The 21,764-nt window shown below is 54.5% G+C and overlaps 8 protein-coding genes across 8 annotated transcripts; 3 read left to right on the top strand and 5 right to left on the bottom strand.

The window, feature by feature from the left end:
* Positions 1-300: 300 nt before the first annotated feature.
* Positions 301-1,507, bottom strand: JN550_000718 (uncharacterized protein; the record flags this gene model as incomplete). Its single annotated transcript, XM_049319005.1, has 2 exons — positions 301-653; positions 751-1,507. The coding sequence occupies 2 exons, from the start codon at positions 1,505-1,507 to the stop codon at positions 301-303; spliced, it is 1,110 nt and encodes a 369-aa protein (XP_049178007.1).
* Positions 1,508-2,190: 683 nt separating this feature from the next.
* JN550_000717 (uncharacterized protein) lies at positions 2,191-3,045 on the bottom strand (the record flags this gene model as incomplete). Its single annotated transcript, XM_049318994.1, has 1 exon — positions 2,191-3,045. One exon carries the CDS (start codon positions 3,043-3,045, stop codon positions 2,191-2,193), a length of 855 nt encoding a protein of 284 aa, XP_049178006.1.
* Positions 3,046-3,460: 415 nt separating this feature from the next.
* JN550_000716 (uncharacterized protein) lies at positions 3,461-4,847 on the bottom strand (the record flags this gene model as incomplete). Its single annotated transcript, XM_049318983.1, has 3 exons — positions 3,461-4,226; positions 4,378-4,602; positions 4,654-4,847. 3 exons carry the CDS (start codon positions 4,845-4,847, stop codon positions 3,461-3,463), a joined length of 1,185 nt encoding a protein of 394 aa, XP_049178005.1.
* A 3,095-nt stretch (positions 4,848-7,942) lies between these two features.
* JN550_000715 (uncharacterized protein) lies at positions 7,943-8,291 on the bottom strand (the record flags this gene model as incomplete). The annotated part of the gene is made up of 2 exons (XM_049318971.1): positions 7,943-8,165; positions 8,227-8,291. 2 exons carry the CDS (start codon positions 8,289-8,291, stop codon positions 7,943-7,945), a joined length of 288 nt encoding a protein of 95 aa, XP_049178004.1.
* Positions 8,292-9,179: 888 nt separating this feature from the next.
* On the top strand, positions 9,180-9,759 carry JN550_000714 (uncharacterized protein; the record flags this gene model as incomplete). Its single annotated transcript, XM_049318960.1, has 2 exons — positions 9,180-9,353; positions 9,418-9,759. The coding sequence occupies 2 exons, from the start codon at positions 9,180-9,182 to the stop codon at positions 9,757-9,759; spliced, it is 516 nt and encodes a 171-aa protein (XP_049178003.1).
* Positions 9,760-12,535: 2,776 nt separating this feature from the next.
* On the bottom strand, positions 12,536-13,882 carry JN550_000713 (uncharacterized protein; the record flags this gene model as incomplete). The annotated part of the gene is made up of 1 exon (XM_049318949.1): positions 12,536-13,882. The coding sequence occupies one exon, from the start codon at positions 13,880-13,882 to the stop codon at positions 12,536-12,538; it is 1,347 nt and encodes a 448-aa protein (XP_049178002.1).
* Positions 13,883-14,885: 1,003 nt separating this feature from the next.
* JN550_000712 (uncharacterized protein) lies at positions 14,886-15,707 on the top strand (the record flags this gene model as incomplete). Its single annotated transcript, XM_049318938.1, has 1 exon — positions 14,886-15,707. One exon carries the CDS (start codon positions 14,886-14,888, stop codon positions 15,705-15,707), a length of 822 nt encoding a protein of 273 aa, XP_049178001.1.
* Positions 15,708-16,291: 584 nt separating this feature from the next.
* Positions 16,292-19,125, top strand: JN550_000711 (uncharacterized protein; the record flags this gene model as incomplete). Its single annotated transcript, XM_049318927.1, has 3 exons — positions 16,292-16,541; positions 16,595-16,834; positions 16,898-19,125. 3 exons carry the CDS (start codon positions 16,292-16,294, stop codon positions 19,123-19,125), a joined length of 2,718 nt encoding a protein of 905 aa, XP_049178000.1.
* Positions 19,126-21,764: the final 2,639 nt, after the last annotated feature.

Raw genomic sequence — 21,764 nt, 5'->3', positions numbered from 1 at the left:
TCTCAACCTCCCGGTTGTCTTTCTCTGTCTCCCTGGTGCTCCTCCTGTTCCGCCATCTCCACTGTCGCTGCCGCCGCCGCCATCATTTCCCCCCCTTCCTCCTCCTCCTCCACCACCTCCACCACCTGGCGGGCCTGGGGGAGTATCGTCAGGATCAAAAGCGTCGTCGTCCGGCACAGGCGGCTGATCTTGGCCACCCACAATGTTCGGGAAGGTCTGCGTGTTGGCGTGAAGATCATGGTTAAGAACACGAGCCGACATATTCCTTCCCGTGGTTACCAACGGCGTGTTCCGGACGGCCTAGTTCAAGTAGGTCACTGTTCCGTCGAAGTAGGTGAACTCGGCGCGGGTGATGGTCCCACGAGCCGTCACCGTTGCCACGAGGGCTAGGCCGGCGGTCAGCATGGCGCGGTACGGGGTGTCGACGGCCTCGAGCAGGGGCTCCCGGTCTCGGGCGTAGGCCTGCGAGTTCTGGTGCCGCGGGTTGGGCGCGCCTGTGCTGTCGACAGCCCAGACCCGGGACGCAGCGAACCGCTCCCTCCGGTTCGACTGGAGCATCGCCCCGCGCCACGTCACGAAGCTGTTGGCGTACGCCAGAAGCCAAGTGAACAGCCCCCGCAAGGACTGATGCCGTGCTCTCGACGTGTGGCCCACTGGACGGATGGTTTCTCGGTCAGCAGTAGCCTGCAGCACAACAAGGTGTACGCCTCTTGAATAAAGCCAAAGGGAGAAGGAAAAGGGTTAGCGTACGTATCTCGTCTGTCTGGTCAAGAGACAGCCCATAAACTATTTGGAAATGGGCGGCAAAGTGGACCTGGGCAGTGGCATAGCCAAGCTGCCTGAAGTTGGCCGCCCGCGCAAGCTGGGCATCGGTCAATAGATCGGAGCAGTGGATGGACTTGTTCGTGGCCTCGCACCAGGCGCGTCTCTGTGCCACATTGGATGCGAGCGCGTATTTGTAAGTGCCCACGTTCGGGTCAAAGTCGTCGTCCAGATGTTGGTCCGGGTATCTAAAGCGCACCGCGATCCACGAGTGCGCCCAGCTGAGGATTTGCTGGAGTATGCGCCTTTTGGGGGTGCCGTTGGGCAGTGTTGGCCCTAGAATCGTACTCACGTCCGTGTGCATCCAGTCCCTCCAGTCGTCGTTGGCGTGGCCGTCTCGGAGCTCCCAGGCGTCCTGGAGGTATTTCGTCAGTGTTATGAGCTCGTCGAACTCCCCCAGCACCGTCGCCGCCTTTGTATTGCCATGTATCGTGGACCGCGTTGCTGGATTTGTGTTGTGGAACTCGGCCCCTATTTTCCTTGTGCTATTCACCGCCGCGAACGCATCCCCAGGTATGACTAAACGACGACCAACGGCAGGCTGGAGGTAGAGCAGTACACGCTCCCTTCCGGCATCGGCAAAAGCGTTGTGATTGTAAGGCGTTGGTCGTGTTTTCCATCGGGAGTTGTCTGACCCTAGCAAGTTCAGATTCGAAGGCAGCGGCGTTCGTTGAGGTGTTGTCATAGTGCTGAAATTATCCAAATGTACGCGAACCGAACCCAAAGATGTCGTGCGCTCCGCTCAATACGGTTTCAAGAATCGATTTCTAACACTATCCTAAGTTCCTTGGCTCTACGTGACATAAGACCGAAAACTTGGTTTCTCGAGGCTGCGAATAATGGGTGATACATCCCGGTTTCTTTGTTGGTCGCTTGCAGTCCTCTTATTTCCGACGAAGAACAACGGGCGGCGATCATGAACAAAGAGGTCGGTCGTCCATAGCTGATGATGAGCCGAGTATTACACAAGGGATTATGATTTTCAAGCTCCGGATTCAGAATCCCGCTGAGCTGCCGTGATTAATGACAGCTTGCTTAGGAGCAAACCCAAACACAAGCTGTCAACTTCGAAGTCCATCTAAAGGAAGAGGTGTCTCATACATATGTATCTATAGTTGACGACTGAATGGACAGGAATTTCAAAACTCTATCCGATGCTTGCCAATTGTGTGTTTTGTATTCTAAGGCTTAGAGCCGCGACACATCTATTTCAAGTACATAGTAAGTCTTGATACATCGTATTCACCTGTGGACCGTAACAACAGGCAGTTGATTTCATAATAATTGCAATGTATGGATATGGCTGATAAGTACCATTGCTGTCTACACTTCATAACATGACTCTGCTCCTCCTGTATACCTCGAAACTCAGCCATGTATGCCAAGTTCCCACGACGGAAAGACTCCTCCTACATAGTCCAGCTCATCAGCCACCAATGCCGCAGTGCTCTCATCCCTGGGGCTACCGACTCTGTGTGCGAACACTTCCGCGTCGTCGACGGGACGGAACCCGATAGCCTCTCCCTCTTCCAGCGACCACCACCGGCGCGTGTTGCGACTCACACCCCAGACGCAATGGTAGCCTGTGACAGCAGGCTGGAGCACTGCCTCTACGAGCCTGGCAAAGTCATCTGGCGAGAGCCATATCGACAGCGCACGCTCATTGCGCGGTTCCGCCCAGCATGAGCCAATCCGCACGGCCACCACACAGAGCCCGGGCGTTTTGGCAACGAACAGCCTGCCGAGAGACTCCATGGCCGTCTTGCTGAAGCCGTAGTAGCTATCCGGGGCCGGGTGGGCATCGCAGACCCGCAGCGGATTCTGGGTGTGTGCGCCGAGATCTGATTGCCGCAGCATCCCGGCGGCGTGGTTGCTCGAGGCCAAGATGACCCTAGGCACGCCTAGCTTGCGTGCTGCCTCGAGGACGCACCACGTGCCGTGCACGTTGGTGTCGAGGATGGATTCCCATTGTGCCTCGGCTGCTATCCCTGCCAGATGCACGATGACGTCTACGCCTGCAGCTGCCTGTTCAACTACTTGTGCGTCAGTGACCGAGCCCGAGACGAACTCGGCCCCTTGTGGGATGTTCGAGGGGTCATGCACTATGTCGAGGAGCCGGATGTGCCGTCCCGGCTTGATGAGTCGAGCCGAGAGGAGTCGGCCGATGCGGCCGTTTGAGCCTGTGATGAGTATAGTCTGCTGGCTTTCCAGCGGCGGAGACATGGCGAAGTGGGGGTTGAAAGGTATTGTGTAGTATAAGCGTCGTCAGTGGGACTGGGATTCAAAGTCAAAGTCAAAGTATAGCTTACTACAACGCTCGCACTCGAAGCCCAATAATGATCGCGGGCATTACATGCGGAGTTATTGGAGATGCCGCAGGGGTCGTATCAGTGTCTTCCCGCGTCATCACCTGCCAGTCACGCTGAATGACTTCAACGCTTATTGAAAGGCTCAAGCTTCGCAGCAGCTCAGGAAGGACGTAGTTATGTGCTTTTCTTGCCACAGTTCGAGTGGGAAAACAGAGAGGTCTTGGAAAATGCAAAACTTGATTCAAAAGTATATATAATAATAACGCCGTGGATATATAATTGTGCAGCAAATAACTGCAACAGTCGTCATCTCATTCAGGTTGAGGGTATCATGAATCTCGTCGCCTTTTGTGTGACTCCAGCTCTGCCTCTTGCGGTTGGAAGGGCTCAACCCGGCTGTCTCGTGTCGCGTAACTCGCAACGCTGTATCCGGACACTGTCCGATTGCCTAAAAGACCTGCTCTCTCCTCGCTGACCGGGCGGCTCTTGTTTAGTCTCGCATTGCCAATGTCTTCCTCCGGTTCGTGGGCCTCGGGAACGCTGATCAAGCTATGCCCACGCTGGATACCGTCCGGACGAGTGTCGGTGCCCATATTGACCTCCCAGCTTAATGGACGAGGCCCCGAGCCAGCTCGTGGGCGCGTCAGAGACGATTGTGGGCTTAGACTGTCCCGTCGAGTTCCGTCCCGGCTGGGCAAGACGCCGAGGGCGCCATCCGCACCGTGGTTCGAGTTCAGACTCGAACGCCGTGATGCGATGTACTCATCAAACTGTGTATCACGCTTGTGGTCATAACTGACAGGACGTTCAGCATCGGGCTGGGGACCAGGAGATACGGGCTCGCCGCGCGATGCACTAGACAATGATCGTCGGAACGTGAAAGACGGCCGGCGCGGTCGGGAGTCTGAAACGTCCGTGGGGTCGTAAAGGGTTTCCGGCTGAGCATTCAAGCTCATTCGGGCGGGATCATATGCGGTATCTTGATCCTCTGCGAAGCCGAAGTGTTTGACGTTGTGGGGGTGGTGATACTCATCATAGGCGGCGAGGCGACGATAGATTATGACTCCGTATATAATCGCGACTATGTTGAAGAAACTAGTTTCGAGTTAGCCCATTATGCATCCTGTAAGCTTGGCTTATAGGTTAAGCCAAGACTGGAAGCTGACGGTCGCCCCCATATGTAAGCCCAACTCCCGGACAGGGGTGATGCTTCGTATATAGTATTAGAAACCCGAAAATCACATACAGCAGTGCGCAATCCAGCGCAAGAGCAATCGTAGAGTAGTTCTTCTCCGAGTGTCGGACATACACGACAACATCGAGCGCTAGGATAGCAGTCGAGAGAACGAGGCTCACAACATTACCAAAGAGCATAGAGAATGGTGTCAGTGCCTCGGCGATGAACTTGGCGATCTGCACAGCGTTTATAATAAACGATACTGTCGAGAAGGAGATGTTGGCGCATTCCCACCTGGACGTTGTCAGAAACGGCCAGGAGAAACAAGACAACTCCTCGACTTACACGAACTCTACCATGGGAACGTTTCCCTTCTGCTTCTCCTCCTTATACGTGTTGACAGTGTTGGAAAGCCGGTACGAAAAGATACCCATCAACGTCAGGAGAATAGGTATCTGTATGATCCAGCATGGAAGCAGGACCCTCTTCCGCCATCTTGCGCGATCGAAATGTGCTTGGTCGCGGTGGGAGCCGATCATGGTTGACTATCCAGGTATTATTGCACAGTTGTATGAATCGTATCAGGGTAGTATCAAGGTCGTAAAAGGGAAAGTCCTCCTAGATAGCAATGTCACGAGATTAAAAACATAACGTCTGGATAGGAGAGGTGAATGTAGCGACCTTCTAATATCGTTAGTCGAGCAAGTGGCAGAAATCCCTGAGAGTGTACCGCGGGAGCTGGCGACCTTGTATATAAGGAGACACGGTCTCGCGGAATTAGTCCTGCTCTCGCGCGCTCGGCGGGGCACACCACTGAAGTGACAAGCCAGGTGAACCATGGAGAAGCTCGCTTGAGGCTTCAGCCCAGGCTCCCCCGTGCGGCCGAATTACTAGGCAGGGCAGACCGGGACGTCTCCATCTCGCTATGGCTGTAGCCTGTGGAGCAGTGCAGCTCAGCCTCTGGGAATGGAGACTATTCATTGGACCAGCTCTAAGGACTAGTGTTCCACGTTGGAAATGGACTCGCTTCCAGAGACCGGGCTTTAGCTGGTTATGGGATAGACATCGGTAAAGTGCTTTGCGGCTGAGTCTAAGTTTCCACATGGGCCTGCGAACTGGCTCTCGTCATAAGAGACGCGACTCAGCCGCTGCAGAGGGAGGCATCCGGCGCATTATAGAGGGAAATGCGGCAACGGTGGTGCCTGAGTACCTACCATAACAAGTTCGGTTGCCCGAGTGAGCCGAGATGGCGGGATATGGGTTGCATGTCGGATACCAAGGCCACAAGGTTCGGTAGCCCAGATCTTTGGCGCTAACCACGGCCCAATGATCCATGGCCAGTCTGTTATCCCACTAAGGACAGGACCGTTGTGTTCGCTAATTTCTTACTATGGTAAACCTCATTGGTAATGACCGAACGGATAGTAGGAGGAGGCAGAGCAGGAATTGACCAGCACTTGATGGAGATCCTAGTGATTAGAACCCAGTATTATTTGGTGAGGAGAAGGACAAATTCCTAGAGGATCTATTTCCTGCCCATTGTTCTGGCGGTCAGGTACTCACCAAACAGGACTTCTCGGGACCGACATGGAGACAATTTGCGAGGCCCTTGTCGTTATCAGATCAACAGGGCCAAGTTGTGAACCTGCGGTTGGCAGCCCATACCATGGTACAAGACCCAGCAAAATTGCACTGGTTGGGGTATGGTATACGTTGGAGGAGTTTCCACTTGCCGGAACTGGCAATGATTCTTTTGAGATTTCTCAGTTGTCGCGCCTAAAATAGGGCTGATGATCACACGATTGGCCGAGAGGGCTGTGCTGTCGGCTGTTAGCCGCGACTTTCGGCCTTTGTTCTAAAGTGTGGTTCGACACCAAGTCATATCATATCTGCAAGGACTCGGGAGCAAAGTTCTGCAGTCATGACACATACAAAGCTCGAGACGTGGGCGGACGGGCTGTGGTCTTGGTAAAACCCGGAGTTCCATAATGCCTGTGTGTGGCTGTTGAAGGGGCTTGACCACAGAAGCCAGGATTAAAATGAGGACAATTACATCTATACCCGTGCCCACGAGTGTGTTGGGTACCTTGAGCGCAACACTAGCTACGCTGTGTCGCTGGGGGAGCCCGCAGTTGACAAGCACCAAACCTAGCCATCAGCAAGATCAGGGTTGAACTTGTATATTGAGAACTTTGGGAGGAAATTTGTAGTGGAGAGGTAGACCCAGCGGTGTGGACTCGTAGGATTCTAGGCAATTTTCAGGGTCTAGACAGGGTAGGTAGCAGCTGGGTTTAAGGTAGTAAGGCTGCATGCATGGTGCTAAGGAGTGCGTCCAGAGACAGGCAACAGGCCTGCGTCTGTGTCAATTAGTGGTGACAAGTGGCCTGCAAGCCATCGGCTTTCCCCCAGGTCACCAGCCATCAATCTCCAATGACAGTTGGATATGCCCCAAAACGGTGCTCTTCCGCAGCATCGAAGAACCAACTGCATAATTATCTGAGGAGTAATATGACGAGTGAGAGGCAGCATTTGGAGGACAACAGCACCGTCTGCCTGCTCTCCCCGGAGGCGCAGCAATGAGTCGGTCTGTCACTCGGGACCAACGATCATTTTAGCTTCGTGGGGAGAGCTGGTTGGTGGCATTCCGACCAAACCGCTTTGCGGCTCCGTGTAAGTACTATTTCCGACGTGCTGCGTCCCCTATGAACCATCATCTCTGGCTCCTATTTCGGGACCCAGAAGACTCGAAGACCGAGTGCAATTAAGCTTTCCCCGATCACAACTGATGATCGCCTATGGATGTGCTTAGCTTGTTTAGGTCTAGTTATGGGCATTTGTCTAGTCAAGTGCAGAGTTCGGTCTTTGTGATCTGCCCATCATTCGTGGTCCGCTTCAATCATGTGCACTTCCGCCAGGCCAGTCAATCAATCGCCTTGAAATCCTACAGATCAAAGACATGTGGCTGGTAAAGCATTCATATCGCTTGTGGCCCCAATATTCCAAAATATTGAACCTTGATGACGGCGTACTATGTCTGTTGTACTCGCAAGACTGGGCATACACTGCATAGACGCACATAAGCCGCAAATTTCTTAGCGCTCACGTGAACATTCTCGTGCGTGTGAAAACCATGATGGCCGAGTGGTTAAGGCGGCAGATTTAAGCTATTGCAATGCTCAATACTCTGCTGACGCAAGTCTCGCAGGTTCGAACCCTGCTCATGGTATTTGCGATGCTCAATTCCTTTTGTCCGCCGTGCACATTTTGAACAATATTTTTATCCTGCTCATTTTTGCCCTTTCCCACCAGCGTTTCCCGTCCTCCTAGATTTTGCTACCTCCCCAGGGACTGCACTCATTAAGGGTGTGCGTAATCAACGAAACCGTAGCTTGCTCTTCACTGAGGTTGCACGAGTTGCGCCATCGCGACGCAGCTGTGCTTCACTTCTGTTAACATGATGAGGTGTGCTGAACTCAGTGTACACGTGTAGTGTAATGTTATCCCAATGTCTATGGAGAGTCTGCGAAAATAATTGATGAATACCACTCCTGAATGGCTATAGTACAATGTCCATGGGCTGCGTTCTGGTTGATATGCACTGCTGCATAGACCTTGATAACGCGATTCCAACCTCTTATTTATGAGCTTCCGACTGCCTCCTCGCTGCTAGATCGTGCAGATCTCCAGTCTCGGCGACCGACACTCGCCCACCACTATACTGGTCAGCCTTCTTCGGACCCTTAGCAACTGCATCATCGATCTGGTCCTTCACGGCTTCACTGGGGGCCTCCGCATTGCCTCCGTTATCTGATTGAGATGTCACGTCGAGATTTGACGTCTGCTGGTTCAGGATGCTCCTAGCCAATGTCAGTTGCGGCACTGTCGCCCTCAAGTTCCGCAGTTCGCTTCATGTCTTACTGTGCTTGGCCAGGCTGCTGAGGCTTCAGTGGGGTTTGCTCAACGCGAGAGGCCGAGTCTGCCATGGTTGGTTATGGGTATTGCAGGAGGAGATGGTTCGTGGTGGTGTTGTCTTAATTTCGTCAAGCAGCACTTAAAGAAAAGGATGTTGCAAGTAATTGATCTGCGGGTGGTCTTGTACAAAACGTGAGGATATGTCCTGTTGCTTTTGTCTTTTACTTTCATTGAAGCGGGATGTGGCCCTGTGACGTAATGATCGCTCACCTCTCACCCGGCAGTGTGCACAACGGTCTTTGTGCAACCGATGACATGGTGCAACTCTGCAGCATCCCTCACCACACAAATCCTCTACTATTCCCAGTGTCATAGTAGGAAAGCGGCTATCCCAATGTGGAAGGAAGTTGATGATGTTACCCCGGGATTGGCCCATAGCCATGTGAAACTAAGCCCTGGGTGATTGACTGCAAGTTACTGCCCATCTTTTTCACCAACCGCAGCATTGAACTTTGATGCGCGGGCACACTCACCATTAGGACTAGAATAGTGTCACTGACAAACGCGAGAATGCTTTCCAATGCCACCGACTCACGCTTTGCATTTCGCGATATTCCACCAGTCAGCGGCTAGGCGGCACAAGAAACTGCTGTCGCGAGCCCACCATGGTTTGAAGGGGTCGTGTCATGTGTAACAACCCCTAGTCCGCAACACCACACCCTGAAAGCATCGTGACCAGTGCCTCACGAGGATGCACATATAAGATCTACTTGATCGCCATCTTCGCCCAGACTCTGATCCTGTACCATCTCATCTCCAGAATAAGCTTATTCAGTCTTCACGTTCTTTTTTCCCGCAGTAATTCTCTAGCCGGGCTAGCTTCATTCTTTCGCTGGCCGATCTCGTTCTTTGCATACCCAGCGGACATCACGACTAATAAGCTCTCACTCAAAGTCAACATGCAGTTCTCCATCATCGCTGTGCTTCTGTCTCTGACAGCCACATCCATCGCTGCCCCGGCCCCTGTCCACCAGAAGCGCGCCGACGTGCTGACCTTCCGGACGTACAACAACTTCCAGATCTCGAATGGAGTTGCCGGCAATGCACTGGCGGAGGTCAACCAGGCGTTTCCTGTGAGCATGCCACCGTGATACTACTCCGGGACGGACCCGATGTCTAACCCCCCGATGCCAACAGGTGGATCTCTCGAACCCGGCGGCCGTCTCCAAGAACGACCTGGACATCCTGATCGCGGCGCGGCAGACGTCGGAGAACGCCGAGCAGGCGTTCAACACGGCCGTGGCGGCGGCCTCGGGCGCCCAGGCCGACGCGCTGCAGGTCGGCAAGATCAAGAACAAGGTCCTGAAACTACGGACCTTTGAGATGCTGGTCACGGTGCAGATCGCCCAGGGCGCCAAGGACCGCGCCGCCCAGCTCACCGACATCCAGACCAAGCTGGCGGCCAACGTCAAGATCGACAAGGCGTCGGCCGGCGACGCGAGCAAGAGCGTCAGCTTCACCCAGGATGTGCAGCCATAGGAGGATGGAGACAGCTTGGCGAGATGTGGTACCAGCGACAGAGAGTGAGAAAGAACTCTCTGAGAAGGTAACCACGAGGCCTGCGCAGCTACTGGGTCTGGGAAATTGGTAACAACAGTGCCCGAGAGACTCGTGCCATGCGACATGGTCCGCTCGATATTAGCCCAAACTTGGATCTGGCATCGCCGAGGCGCTCATGAAGCCTATTGCTTCGTACAAGCATAACTGCAAGAAACCATATGTACCTATGAGCCCGAAATGGCAGATATGCGTAATACCCAACGATAGCTTCTTGCTCATGAGACCGCCATACACTAGTAACCCTGCAATTGAGTGACCCACGACGCAGACCTTAAAATTTAAGGTGCTAAATAGCCCTCACTGTTCGACGGTAGTATCGCGCGTTCCACACGACAATGCCGCCGTTCACAGTTTTGACCTAGAGAATCAATTAAGACCAACAGTTATTAACGTTGAGCGGATATCGACTTACTTTATATAACCATGGCAATAGTCCGGTATCAAGTACGAGATAGAGTTCTCGTGGGGTCGGATGGCTAGATCAGATGAACGTACCGAGTTCGTCGTCTAATCTAATGTGAAGCTCTCCAAGACTGCGTCTGAATACATCCAACCTAAAGTCGACTTCAATTTTGTGGGAACGGCGGCCCAATATTTGGACTCAGTCATTTTCAGTATATCCTGCCAGTTTATTGGTAAGACTATGTGGACGTGCAATGTCATGACTGTATGCTGCTGGGGTACTTTCATATGTGGTATTGATATTATCAGCGGGCTACGCTACTAAAGGTAAGGCCCGAAGTATCACGCTGGGTTGCGTGCGATGGGTACGTCAGACCCGTAGTGGTGGGCAGTCTAGGCGATATCATATTGATCCTCTAATGCTCTAGTCAGACAGGCCCTGGCGCCAGTGATCCGGGCAATCGGGAGCGATCATGCCCTCCGTTGATCATTCGGCAGTGTTTCCCCATCCGTAGCTAGAACCAATCCCTCCTATGTACGACGCCGTTGGTACCGCATGTTGGCGACGAGGTCTTACAAGCCGGCGTTCTTCATGGGTTGGACGACACCGGCGGCGTTGTAGGCGACCACGTTGCCGTTGGCGTCGGTCATGGCGGCGTTCTGGACGCTGACACCAGCCTGGCGCTTGACGACTTGGCCTGCTTGTATGATCAGGAATTAATCCAACATGATACAATGAGCGGGTACTTACGGAGCTCAGCCGAAGCAACGGCAGAGAGGGCGAGAACGACGGCAGCGAAGAACTTCATTTTGACTGTGTAGTGTGGTGTCGTGAAAGACAAGTATATGCTCGTGTGAGAAGGAGTGGTAGAAGTCGGCCGGCGACGAGCAAGTTGCAATTATATGACAGGCGGTGAAGCGAAGCGAAGACGTATGCGTGAGCGACAGGAACTCGTAGAGGATGAAAGACCAAAAGTTCCAAGAAGATGTGCTCCGAGAGGGTGGGAAGTCCTTTTGTACCGACTTACAAATGGGCCAGGGCATCCAATGCTTAGGACGACGGGGTATGGGAGGGATCTAACAGGATCATCACGCCGGAAGAATTAGATCCATGCCAAACAAAACAAAGGGATTAGACATGGCCTGTGATTGAGCCTTCTTTGCTCCCTGGGCAGACCTGATCTTCGACGCCGAATATTACTTGAGACTGGTGTTCAGATCGGTTGGCAGCAGAAAACCACGTCAGTCTGCCCAGATTAGGCAAGGAGGCTACGGGGGATGCCAAGACTGCGACAAAGCTGGGGACGGAGTCCAGACCGGTAGTTTACCGAAGCGAGAGGACCAAACGGTTGTGGATCCGGGAATTGGGGTGTGTGATTGGCCTCAGTTGGCTGATATCGATCTTTCGACCAGATTTCTTGTATGTAAAATGAGCTTAATAGGCGGAGCCCGTTTGTAGTCGCAGTGGAATCAAGGTTGGGGTTGAGGCTCTGGAGATCGCGGGTGGCGGACAGGGGTCTGAGACGATTCTCTAACCACGGACAAGGGTTTCGTAGGGGGCGCCTCCGTGGCCTCCGCCCAGTCTCCCGCAACGACCAAGGACGCCTTATCCCATTTCTTTGGGCGATAAATGACGAATTGATCAGACGAAAGTGTTGCATCTTCGCGGGAGTGGAGCCTTCCGTGTTCCAAATGGGCCAAGGGACCAACTCTATTCCTGCTGGTTTCATGCCAAGCCTAGGCTTCCAAGGATTGTTGCCGACCGTGCAGTTGTAAGCTGAGCACACATCGGATTAATTTGAGTTGCCTTGATAGCTTCTTCTGTCCGAATGGAGGATGACAGGCGCCGAAAATCAAATAACGGCAATGCTTAAGATTCGTCTCTACATTGACCGTTCCCCTTTTCCTTCCGTGGCGTGCCCGACCACATCAGTTGAAAAGAACTTCAGATGATACTGAACGCTAGATACTTGGGACGCCTTTGGCTAGAGTAACGAGATGTGCAGTGCTCATCACGAAGCAACGTTCGTTCATATCCATAATTCCCCACGGCCAGATTGGTTGGGGCCCAAAATGGATGGGATCGGAGTACTTGCGACCGGGCCGCCAATGCCATCCTTCGAGGATGCCTGTTCTTGGGGAAGGCTATGTAGTATGCAGTGTTGCAGATGGAGCCGGATGCCAATCGGTAGCTGCTTCAAGTGTGTGCACTGCCACGGGCCTCAAGGGCCATTCTTGGGCCAACGGAGGGAGCACACACTTACGCTCGGATTCACATGGAGGACCCTGTGGTTCAGCCACCAGCAATGATTTCCCCTTTCCAATCCGCACCACCTAGATCTTCGTAATATCTTGCATCCATACCCGCTTGCAACCTGGCTTCAGCGTTGAAAGGGCCCTTGACGGCGCCCCAGAAGTATTTCTTGACGTTGCTCCTAAAGATCTCGACCGGGTCGGTGGCCTCTTGCTCGCATATCCAGCTCAACCAGCGGTGACCCGTGGTGACGTGTGTAATCTCATCATTGTGGATAATGTCCAGCGTGTCAACACTGTCCATATCGCCAGCCTTTCGGAACTTCTCGATTGTTATAGGGTTGACGTCAAGCCCGCGAGCTTCGTGGACAAGGGCAATAACGCTGATGCGGGCCCTTAGATCATGTGCCGTCATGAGGGCCGAATCCCACAGGCCATGATGGACAGGAAGTGCACCGAAGTGACTGCCCAACTCCTCAAGACGAGCACGCAGCAGGCTGAAGTGCTTGGCTTCATCATTGGCCACCTTGAGCCAGTCGTAGTAGAACGTGCGAGGTAATTCACGCGATAAGCTCTGCTCAGGGGCCATGGTCTGGAATGTGGCGAACCTGACACAAATGTCGATGGCAAGGTCAATGGCCCACTGCTCGATGTTGGCCAGATTGTGCAGCATCATTATCCTGCTCTTCAGGTGGCCTCCTCTTCCAGCTCTCGGCATAGCTCCCGGAGCGACTTTTGTCTGTTCGTCCCGTCGTGGCTTGTCAGGCGGAGCCACGGAGCCAGCCCCGAGCTCCATGGGCGATGATGTTTGCTCTCTGGTGGCGAATATGGAAAACAAGCGCGTAGTCAGCTCAATCTTGTGTTCGGGATTCGACGTATTCAAGATATGGCAACACCACTCGCACAGGGTAGCATCGTCACCGAGGTACACGGGCGCGTCTGAGGCTGATGACCTCGGCGCGTGCTTGAACTTGACCTTTTCGCTCACTGGATCCATCCGCGAGAGACTCAGGCTCTTCTCGTGCATGATTTGCAAAGTGACCTTCCCGTCGGAGACGATGACAGGAAATGTGCATGCCTTGATACCATAACTGGACTCGCCAGTCTCCACGTTGAAGTCGTAGGCATGCCAAGGGCAGGAAGCAATGTAGGCGGAATCTTCAATGTCGACATGAGCGTCTGCCATGGGCCCACCCGCATGGGGACACTCGGCCTCCATGGCAAAGTACGTCCAGCCATCCTCAGTCTCATTGGGGGCCAGAAATGGAGACTTGGACGGCTCAATCTTTGGCAGACGAAACAGAACTAACCGCTTGCCATTTGACAGAATGACTGTGTAGCGACTGTGTGAGAAGGAGGCCAGTGGCCCGAGGTCGATGGTGGACATCTTGATTAGAGGACGGGCCTCGGAGCCGCTTGGCTGCTTCAAAGTCCGACGTTGCTTGTCCAAAGAGATAGCTGCCGCGGGCTCAGTATAGGTCGAATGACAACGGGGAAACCACGGGCTTGTACACGCGACGTTTGAGCTCTACTCACCTCGAGGTCTTGGGAGTGCACTGGTAGAATACGTGGTGAGGCGAACGGGGCCACTCTGCCCGGTGCGATTATCGCCCGACAAATACAGTCTCAGTCCTGGGGTTCGAGCTGATGCAAATGATCTCTGCAAAGGTCTATTCAATCGTTGCGCCCATACAGCGGCTGTCATGATACTCTGCTTCCAGCAACGATAATTCGATGGGCCAGCCGGAAGTCTCCGGCGCAAAACTTGAACACTCGGCGGTGGAAAATAACGTTATCCTTAGTTACGTGGTGCCCGCAGCTGCCCGAGTCCGAGTTGGCGGCCCACCTCGCAACTCGCCGCCTCAGCTGGAACACCCACGACAAATCTTTGACAGCCTCACAGCACACTCGCGCCGCCCATTGGACCCTGACGTCCACCGGTCACGCCCGACCTAACGGGCTCCAGGGGAAACTCAGGTAGCGTCAGTCCGGCCAGGCGCTACCTTATTCGCCCACGCCCGCTGCACCTGAGGCCTGGGGGGCCGCTAATAAGCCTGCCCGCACAACCCCCCCTTGCCCCCTAAGGCTTTCGTGCGGGGGCTTATCCGTCCGTTATCACAGCGAGCGGGGTGCGAGTCGTGACATTGTCTCCCGTCCTGCAGGCTGCCCGCCTAGATGCTAGTTGGGCAGGCCCAGGGCTGCTGCATGCTTGCATCCAATGCTTTAAAGCGGCAGACAAAAGGTGCTCTCATCTTTGGGTTCTGTCAGAACTCACTTGCTCCCATGACAACCCTCTCTCCCTACCTTCTCGTCTGATCTCTGCCCTCCTCTGTGCTGGACCCTCCTTCGAGCCTTTCCAACCACCGTCTCAACACAACGCTGACGTCAGTATGGCCTCGCCCGAGCACTGCCTGTACTGCTTCGAGTCGCTGGCCGCCCACCTCGACGGCCGGGAGGCGCTCTCGCTGGCCGAGGTCGAGAAGCTGTACGCCGAGTACTGCAACAGCGACGATGCCGATGGGGATGCGAGCAACCCCTCCAAGCTGGATGCCCTTAAGAAGCGGATCCCGGCTCTGCAACGGCTCGCAAACTCCTCCTCGAGCAGCACCTCATCTCCCTCGTCAGGCTCGAGCATGTCCCTCGCAACCGACACCCCGGACACCTCTACGTCGTCACTCGCTACCGAGACGGACCCCATCACCGAGTCGCCCCTCTTTGTGACGTGGAACACCGTCTCCTCGCGGTCCGGCCACACCAACCTGCGCGGCTGTATTGGCACCTTTGAAGCACAGGATCTTGACGAGGGCCTCTCGTCTTACGCACTTACTTCAGCCATTCACGATACGCGCTTCAGACCCATCTCCAAGCGTGAGCTGCCTTCGCTAGAAGTAGCAGTGACACTCCTCACCGACTTCGAGGACTGCGACGACGCGATGGACTGGGAACTGGGCAAGCATGGCCTACGTATTAGTTTTACCGAGCGCGGCAGGCGATATGGTTCGACATATCTGCCCGACGTTGCATCTGAGCAGGGATGGACTAAGGAAGAGACTTTGGTGAGTCTGATGCGGAAGGCCGGTTGGACGGGGAGCAAAGACAGGTGGCAGGACGTCGATCTCAAAGTCGTGCGCTACCAGGGCAAGAAGGAGGAGCTGCGGTATCCGGAGTTCAAGGCGTGGAGGGATTGGGTCGACAAGCACAGCGACATTTAGACACGAGTACACGATTTGGGCATATTAATCGAGGACAGGGATCTCGAGGCGTTCGACGGTAAACTGGCGTTCCCATACAGGTAGACATGTTTCTCGTCATCTTTTTCACCATCTTGCAGCTCAATGAGACTTGTTCAGAACAATACTGCCTGCCGATTCCCGTCTTGCCCCATTACAGGCGCAAGCTATCAGCCCCTTCATACTATGCATGATTATGTGTGCAGTTGGTCTGAACACTACCAGGGCTGGAAGTTCTTGGTCTAGATGCGACTATTCTCGACCGACAAGCCGACCATTGGGATGAGGATTCCTTGGGTGTCGACTTTGGAATGAACCGGCACCTGCTCAACCCCCTCGTTCCTGAAGATCGATGTCTTACATCGCGTCCAATGTCTCGCATTCATCCGTGGCAAGGAGGCTAGTGTATCCTTACATATTTTGTATGAGTTGCTGATTTCCGTAGCATCGAGTTCAGATTCCTCTTTGCGCACTCATATATCATGGCCCAGCACCGATTTTCGTCAAAATGGCCCATCCGCTGCAAGGAACCATTCATAATCATAGAGCTCCTGTGATAGGCCAACATGGCTGCGCCATCCAAGTTTGCGGCGCTCTGCTCTCTCTTATCCCTTACAACTATCACTCATGGCCAGAATACTGGAGGGACCATCAACGCATTCTTGTCAGAGAAGTTTAAGGATCCGGCCGAGGTGTTAGCGATCCCCCTGAAAAGGGTCGATAGGTCAGAACTACCAGGGGCATCGACAAGTATCCAGAGAAGATACTTCAAGACTGATGTAGTTGACTTCTTCGGATCGGCTTATTTGGCAAAGAGTACGATGCACCTCCCCCAAATAACATTCGCATTGTGATGCTGACAATCTTAGTCACGGTCGGCACGGGAGCATCGAATCAGGAAGTCCAAGTCCTCCTTGACACCGGCTCCTTTGAGCTATGGGTGAACCCAAACTGCACAGCTTCCAATCTTCCAAGCTACTGCCAGCAATTCGGCAGCTATGATCCGAAAAAGTCTTCGACTGCCCAAAACTTGACGACACCATGGAGCATTACATATGGTTCTGGTAGCGCTCAGGGCATCTACTTCACCGACGATATCTTCATCTCTGGTACGTAACCCCCGTGGCACCCCTCAAAGTGCGCAACATCGATATCTGACTGGTAGACTTCAGGTGCGCAAATCAAGCAGCAGCAGTTTGGCCTTGCTAGAAACTCACAGTCTGTCTGGTTCGGCATCATGGGCCTTGGCTACGGCAAAATGGCACAGGGGAAACCGGGTTTTCTCCCATACAACACTGTTGTCGACACCCTCGTGGCGCAGAACTACACAAACAGCAAGGCGTTTAGTCTCGACCTTGGCTTGCAGGCAGAGCCAGAGATGTCCATCTCAGGCCAGATAGTCTTTGGCGGCGTCGACACAAACAGGTATTCTGGAACGCTGGCAAAGGTACCTATCGACAACGAGGATGCGCACTACAAGGTGACGCTTTCTGCAGTTGCCCACCGCTCACCAAGCTCTCAATCTGCGAATATTGTATCTGCCGGCCCAATCGATGTCATCGTCGACAGTGGCACGACTTTCTCCCTTTTACCACAGGCTCTCGTGAACGCTTTAGCGGCGCAGTTCCCTGGTGCAACGTCTGATGGCGGCGGTGGCTACAAGGTCCCATGTTCTTACCTCACACTCCCCGGAGCTGTCGACTTCTCTTTCGGCCGTGTCAAGATCTCGGTCCCGTACTCAGAGTTCATCTGGAACAACGGCAACAACTGCTTCCTGGGTGCCTGGTATAACCAGAACATCAATGTTTACATCCTTGGCGATACCTTCTTACGCGGTGCTTACACCATTTTCGACCAGGACAACTCAGCTCTCTACATGGCCAATTACACGACCTGTGGGACTGGAAGCAATCTCGTGGCTATCCCTGCCGGTATGGACGCTGCTGCCAGTCTTCAGGGAAGCTGCCAGATTCCACAGACGTCCACCGTTTCGAGCTCCAGCCTTACCACGGGCACGCCGCCAACAACGGTGACGAGTGCTGGTTCGACCTTTACCGGTCCAACATTCACCGGAGACCCGAACCCTCTTGGCCCCGCCAATGCTACCACATCGGAGATGGACAAGCCCACAAGCACAGGCAGCGACGTCGTGCCAACACCTACTTTGGATACAACAAGCGGTACTGTCTCAGTCACAAGCAGCTCTGAGCTCCCTCGCGTGACTTCCATTGCCGACGGGCCCATATTCCTAGGCGTCCTGCTGGACGGCGGTGCAGCTAAGAACAACACGAAGCGTGACTTTCCACCATCAAGGTCACGATCTAGCAAGCGTCAGACAACGGGTGGTTTTATCGGCGGCGCAGGCCCCACGAACCCGGAATCATGCAGCGATGCAACCAGCTTCAACCTCACCGACGGCCAGCTTGTCAGTGGTGGGCAAGCCGTCCGTACCGACCCCGCCGTGGCCTTCATGCCGCTGCAGGTTCAGCCCTCAGGTTCCATCTCAACCACTTTTGCCGTCGTCGATGGCGTTCTGCACTGGTTCAACGACGCCTTCTACCAGGGCGAGGCCGGCTTCTGCCAGACTGCCGACGGGGAGATACAGCTGACATTCGTGTCCGAGGCCGGCTGGCCCGCGGGCTGCACGGCCGTGAGCCTCGCCGTGTACGAGGACCGGCAGTGCCAGGACGGCACTCTCGTGCTGGCGCCCACCACCGCGTCTGCTGCTACATCTACTGCTACACCTACCGGTGCCCCTGACGGGTTTACGACCGTCCCTGTTACCCGGACCAACACTATCACGAGCACGATCACCAATGTTGTCGTCTACACCGTGACCGCCTGCCCGCCCGAGGTGGCCAACTGTCCGATCGGCCAGCTCGCGACGACCACGAGCGTCTACGTGACCACGATCTGCCCTGAGGACGCGCTGCCGACGACACCTGGGCCTTCGCCTTCGCCGCCGCCGCCGCCCCAGCCCACCTCCGGACCCGCCGTCCCGCCCAACGCCGCGCCCGCGGACGGCGGCGCCGCCGTGGCCGTGGTCTCGGTCGTCACCGTCACCGAGGAGTGCGAGACGGCGACCTTCGCGGTGACGACCTGCGCCCCGGGCGCGGCCGGGTGCACCGTCGGCGCCCTGACGACGCAGACCACGACGCGCTACCGCACCATCACGCAGACGACGCCGCAGGAGACGGGGGCCGGGGGCGTGCCGCCCGTCGCGCAGAATGCCCCCGGGTCCGGGCCCGGGGTCCAGATGGGCGCCGGGTACAACAACAGCGCGGACGCCACGGCGACGCCCAGGCCCGTGTATGCGTATGCGGGCGCCCCGGCGGTCGAGGCCAGGGCCTGGGGGTTGGTGCTTGGGGCGCTGCTTGGGGCGCTGGTATTGACGTTATGAGTGTTATGAGTGTGATGAACCGTCTTTGTTGCATGGGGTTTGGCAATGGGTTAGGTAGTTCTTGCTTTTCTGGCATAGATAGCATGTTGCTTTTTTGCGTGTTCGGGTTCTCACTTGGTTCGGGGGCAGGCTGCATGGGATGGCATATGCGGATGGATTACTTGTTGAGATGGGTTCTCTGGAGGATGGTTGGGTTCGGAAGGATGCGAAGGAGTACAAGCCTTACCTTGGTCGTGTCGAGAGGGACCCTGTAGAGGGGCGTCATCCAAGTCAGATAGTTATTAGATAGATAGTATTCGAGGCAGGCATGTTGATGATGGGTCCATGTTGCATGTTCCTCTTGTTGCGTACATGCCTTCTTCTTTGGGTTACGGTGCACCTGTCTTGCCATGGATCTGATGCTTTGCGTTATTGCCAAGTTGCTCTATACAGAGTTTAACTATAGCCCTATTGCCTGGTCTTGGCGATGGCTCCTCTCGTGTGTCACGCTGGTACAACAGCGCTTGGACACTAAGTTGCGCCAGAAACCATCATATGATCATCGTCAAATAGTCTTGGTATACCGTGGGACATTCATTTAAGCATGGAGCATAAGATTTGAAGGTTTCACTGCTATCGGCATGGCGATGGATCCGCATCTCATGCTAGTATGACGATCCAATTAGACAATTGGGTCACAGCCCTTGCCAGATTCAGCATGGCGCTCGTGGTGATGGAATCGGTGAGTGCGCAGGTACGACCCAAGATGTTGACACTGTGATAGCGGCGTGGGGGCTCTTGTCCGCCATGGCTGGCATGCCAGGCGAAGGAGAGAAATGCTCAGTTACAACGAGGGTTCGCGCGCGTCTAATCGGGTGCAACGCGCTTTAGCCAGCCCGGCCACGTCTACTGTACTTCCTTGTGGCTGCATGTCTTTGAGCCTCAGACTTGCCTCTGAAGCCTATCTCGCGGAAGAATGTAGGTCATCTATGCAGGGGATCACTCGGGGATAATGTGGAATTCCGTCACGATGCAAGAGAGTGGTGTCTCTTGGCGTGATATGTCACATTTCCGGGGCATTTGCTCCCACCGCAGCCTCATCTTCAGGTTAGAAGATGGAATGATGAACATAACAGATGGTGGTCGATAAGCTGCCCCAGTCAACTCGTGACAAATCGATAATGGGCGGACTCGTGCTCACTCGTCTTCTCATCCTGTATACAAGGTGATAAGCTTTTCAGAGTAGTTTCGTATAATCCTTCTGTATATGCCGATAAGCCGAAGGATCGTCTGCTTCCTTACTACGCTTTTGCCCATTGGTGGTTGCTTCGTCATTCGATGGCACCATGCTGTAATGGTTACGAGCATTGGCGGTCGACCGAAATGGCATCGATTGAAACGGTTACATCAGACGTTCGGGTGAGAGCATTCCTGCAAGCGTGGCAGCAAGCATGGCAAAATGTATGGCCATGGAAAGCTTATCACACATACATAGTCTGGAATCAACGTCGTATTGGTGCCTGACAAAGGAAGGGGGTCCGTGTTGCTCGGCAGGGAAGAAGAGCACCATAGTAAATGCAGGCAGTTGAGATCGAGCGATAGTTGTTTTGGAATGTTGACCAAAAAGACGTCAATGGATGAGGCTAATATCCAAAGTGTGATTCATGGAGACTCGCATTCCTCGCGTTGTTGATAGGGTGTAGGGTTATTGGACCTGATAGGTAGGGGAGAGGTGTGTCGTGGTACCGGGCGATGAAAGAAGCATCCGGGAAATTTAAGGGATCACCGGTGCGTGCAGCAAGCACACACATAGCTACACAGTACTTGCATCTCGTCTGTACCGACGTAGGTACAGCGGCAGCGAACTGTCCAGGGAGCTGAGCTACTCCCCCACCCATGGAGTCTGTTCGAGGGATGGGTTCGTCCCTAGTCAATGGTGTGTAATTTGAGCTAGACAGCGCCCTGGTCGGTCTCCCGGTGCTGAAATGCGGTAGTATAGCCCCCGTTTAAATGAATCCCGAGGTCCTGACACCGTGGCTGTCGACTAGACTGTCCTGGTTGACCGTTGGCGCATTCCTGGTGTTTCGACGGACTCGCACGCCTCGGATCCAAGCGACCGGGAATTTCTCCTTGGGTTCTCTCCAGCTGCTGGCCCCATGTCGACGTCAGACCCCCGGCTTCCGGTGCGGATTGTTGGTCCTGCAACCTGGCAGAAGATCGATCGTTGGCCGTACCAGAAAAGCAATGCGCATCCAGAAGGAGAGGTGGTTTCAAAGCCTTCAAGAGAACCCACTGCCGCAGGCCGTTACCGTCCGTGTTTCGTCGATCTCTGCGATCCGGGTCCAGCTTCTGACGAGCAGCGCTGTACCCAGATCTCCAATGCGTCTTGCGTCATTCCGGGGTGCCAGGTTCTAGTGGTCCGCCAGTGCCCCCACTAGAAGCCTCGTCCACCAGCCCTGGAGGTGCCTAACCCGCCTCAGTTAAACCCTCTGTTACAGGCCACCGTAGCGCGTCGACGGACAAGCAGCGGCACCCGGCAGACCCTGGTGCAGGCTCGCGAACGCCCACTGCCGGACCACTAACAAGTTGCATGCCACCCTCCATCATCTCTTGACTTATTATTGCTATTATTATAATTGCTAGAGATACCCGCTCAGGCG

This window comes from Neoarthrinium moseri (assembly GCF_022829205.1).
Source record: "Neoarthrinium moseri strain CBS 164.80 chromosome Unknown scaffold1_Wmoseri_CBS_16480, whole genome shotgun sequence".
In the NCBI taxonomy this organism is placed as follows: domain Eukaryota; kingdom Fungi; phylum Ascomycota; class Sordariomycetes; order Amphisphaeriales; family Apiosporaceae; genus Neoarthrinium; species Neoarthrinium moseri.
Note: the sequence above shows the minus strand (reverse complement) of the source record. Positions and strands in the feature narration are given on the sequence as shown.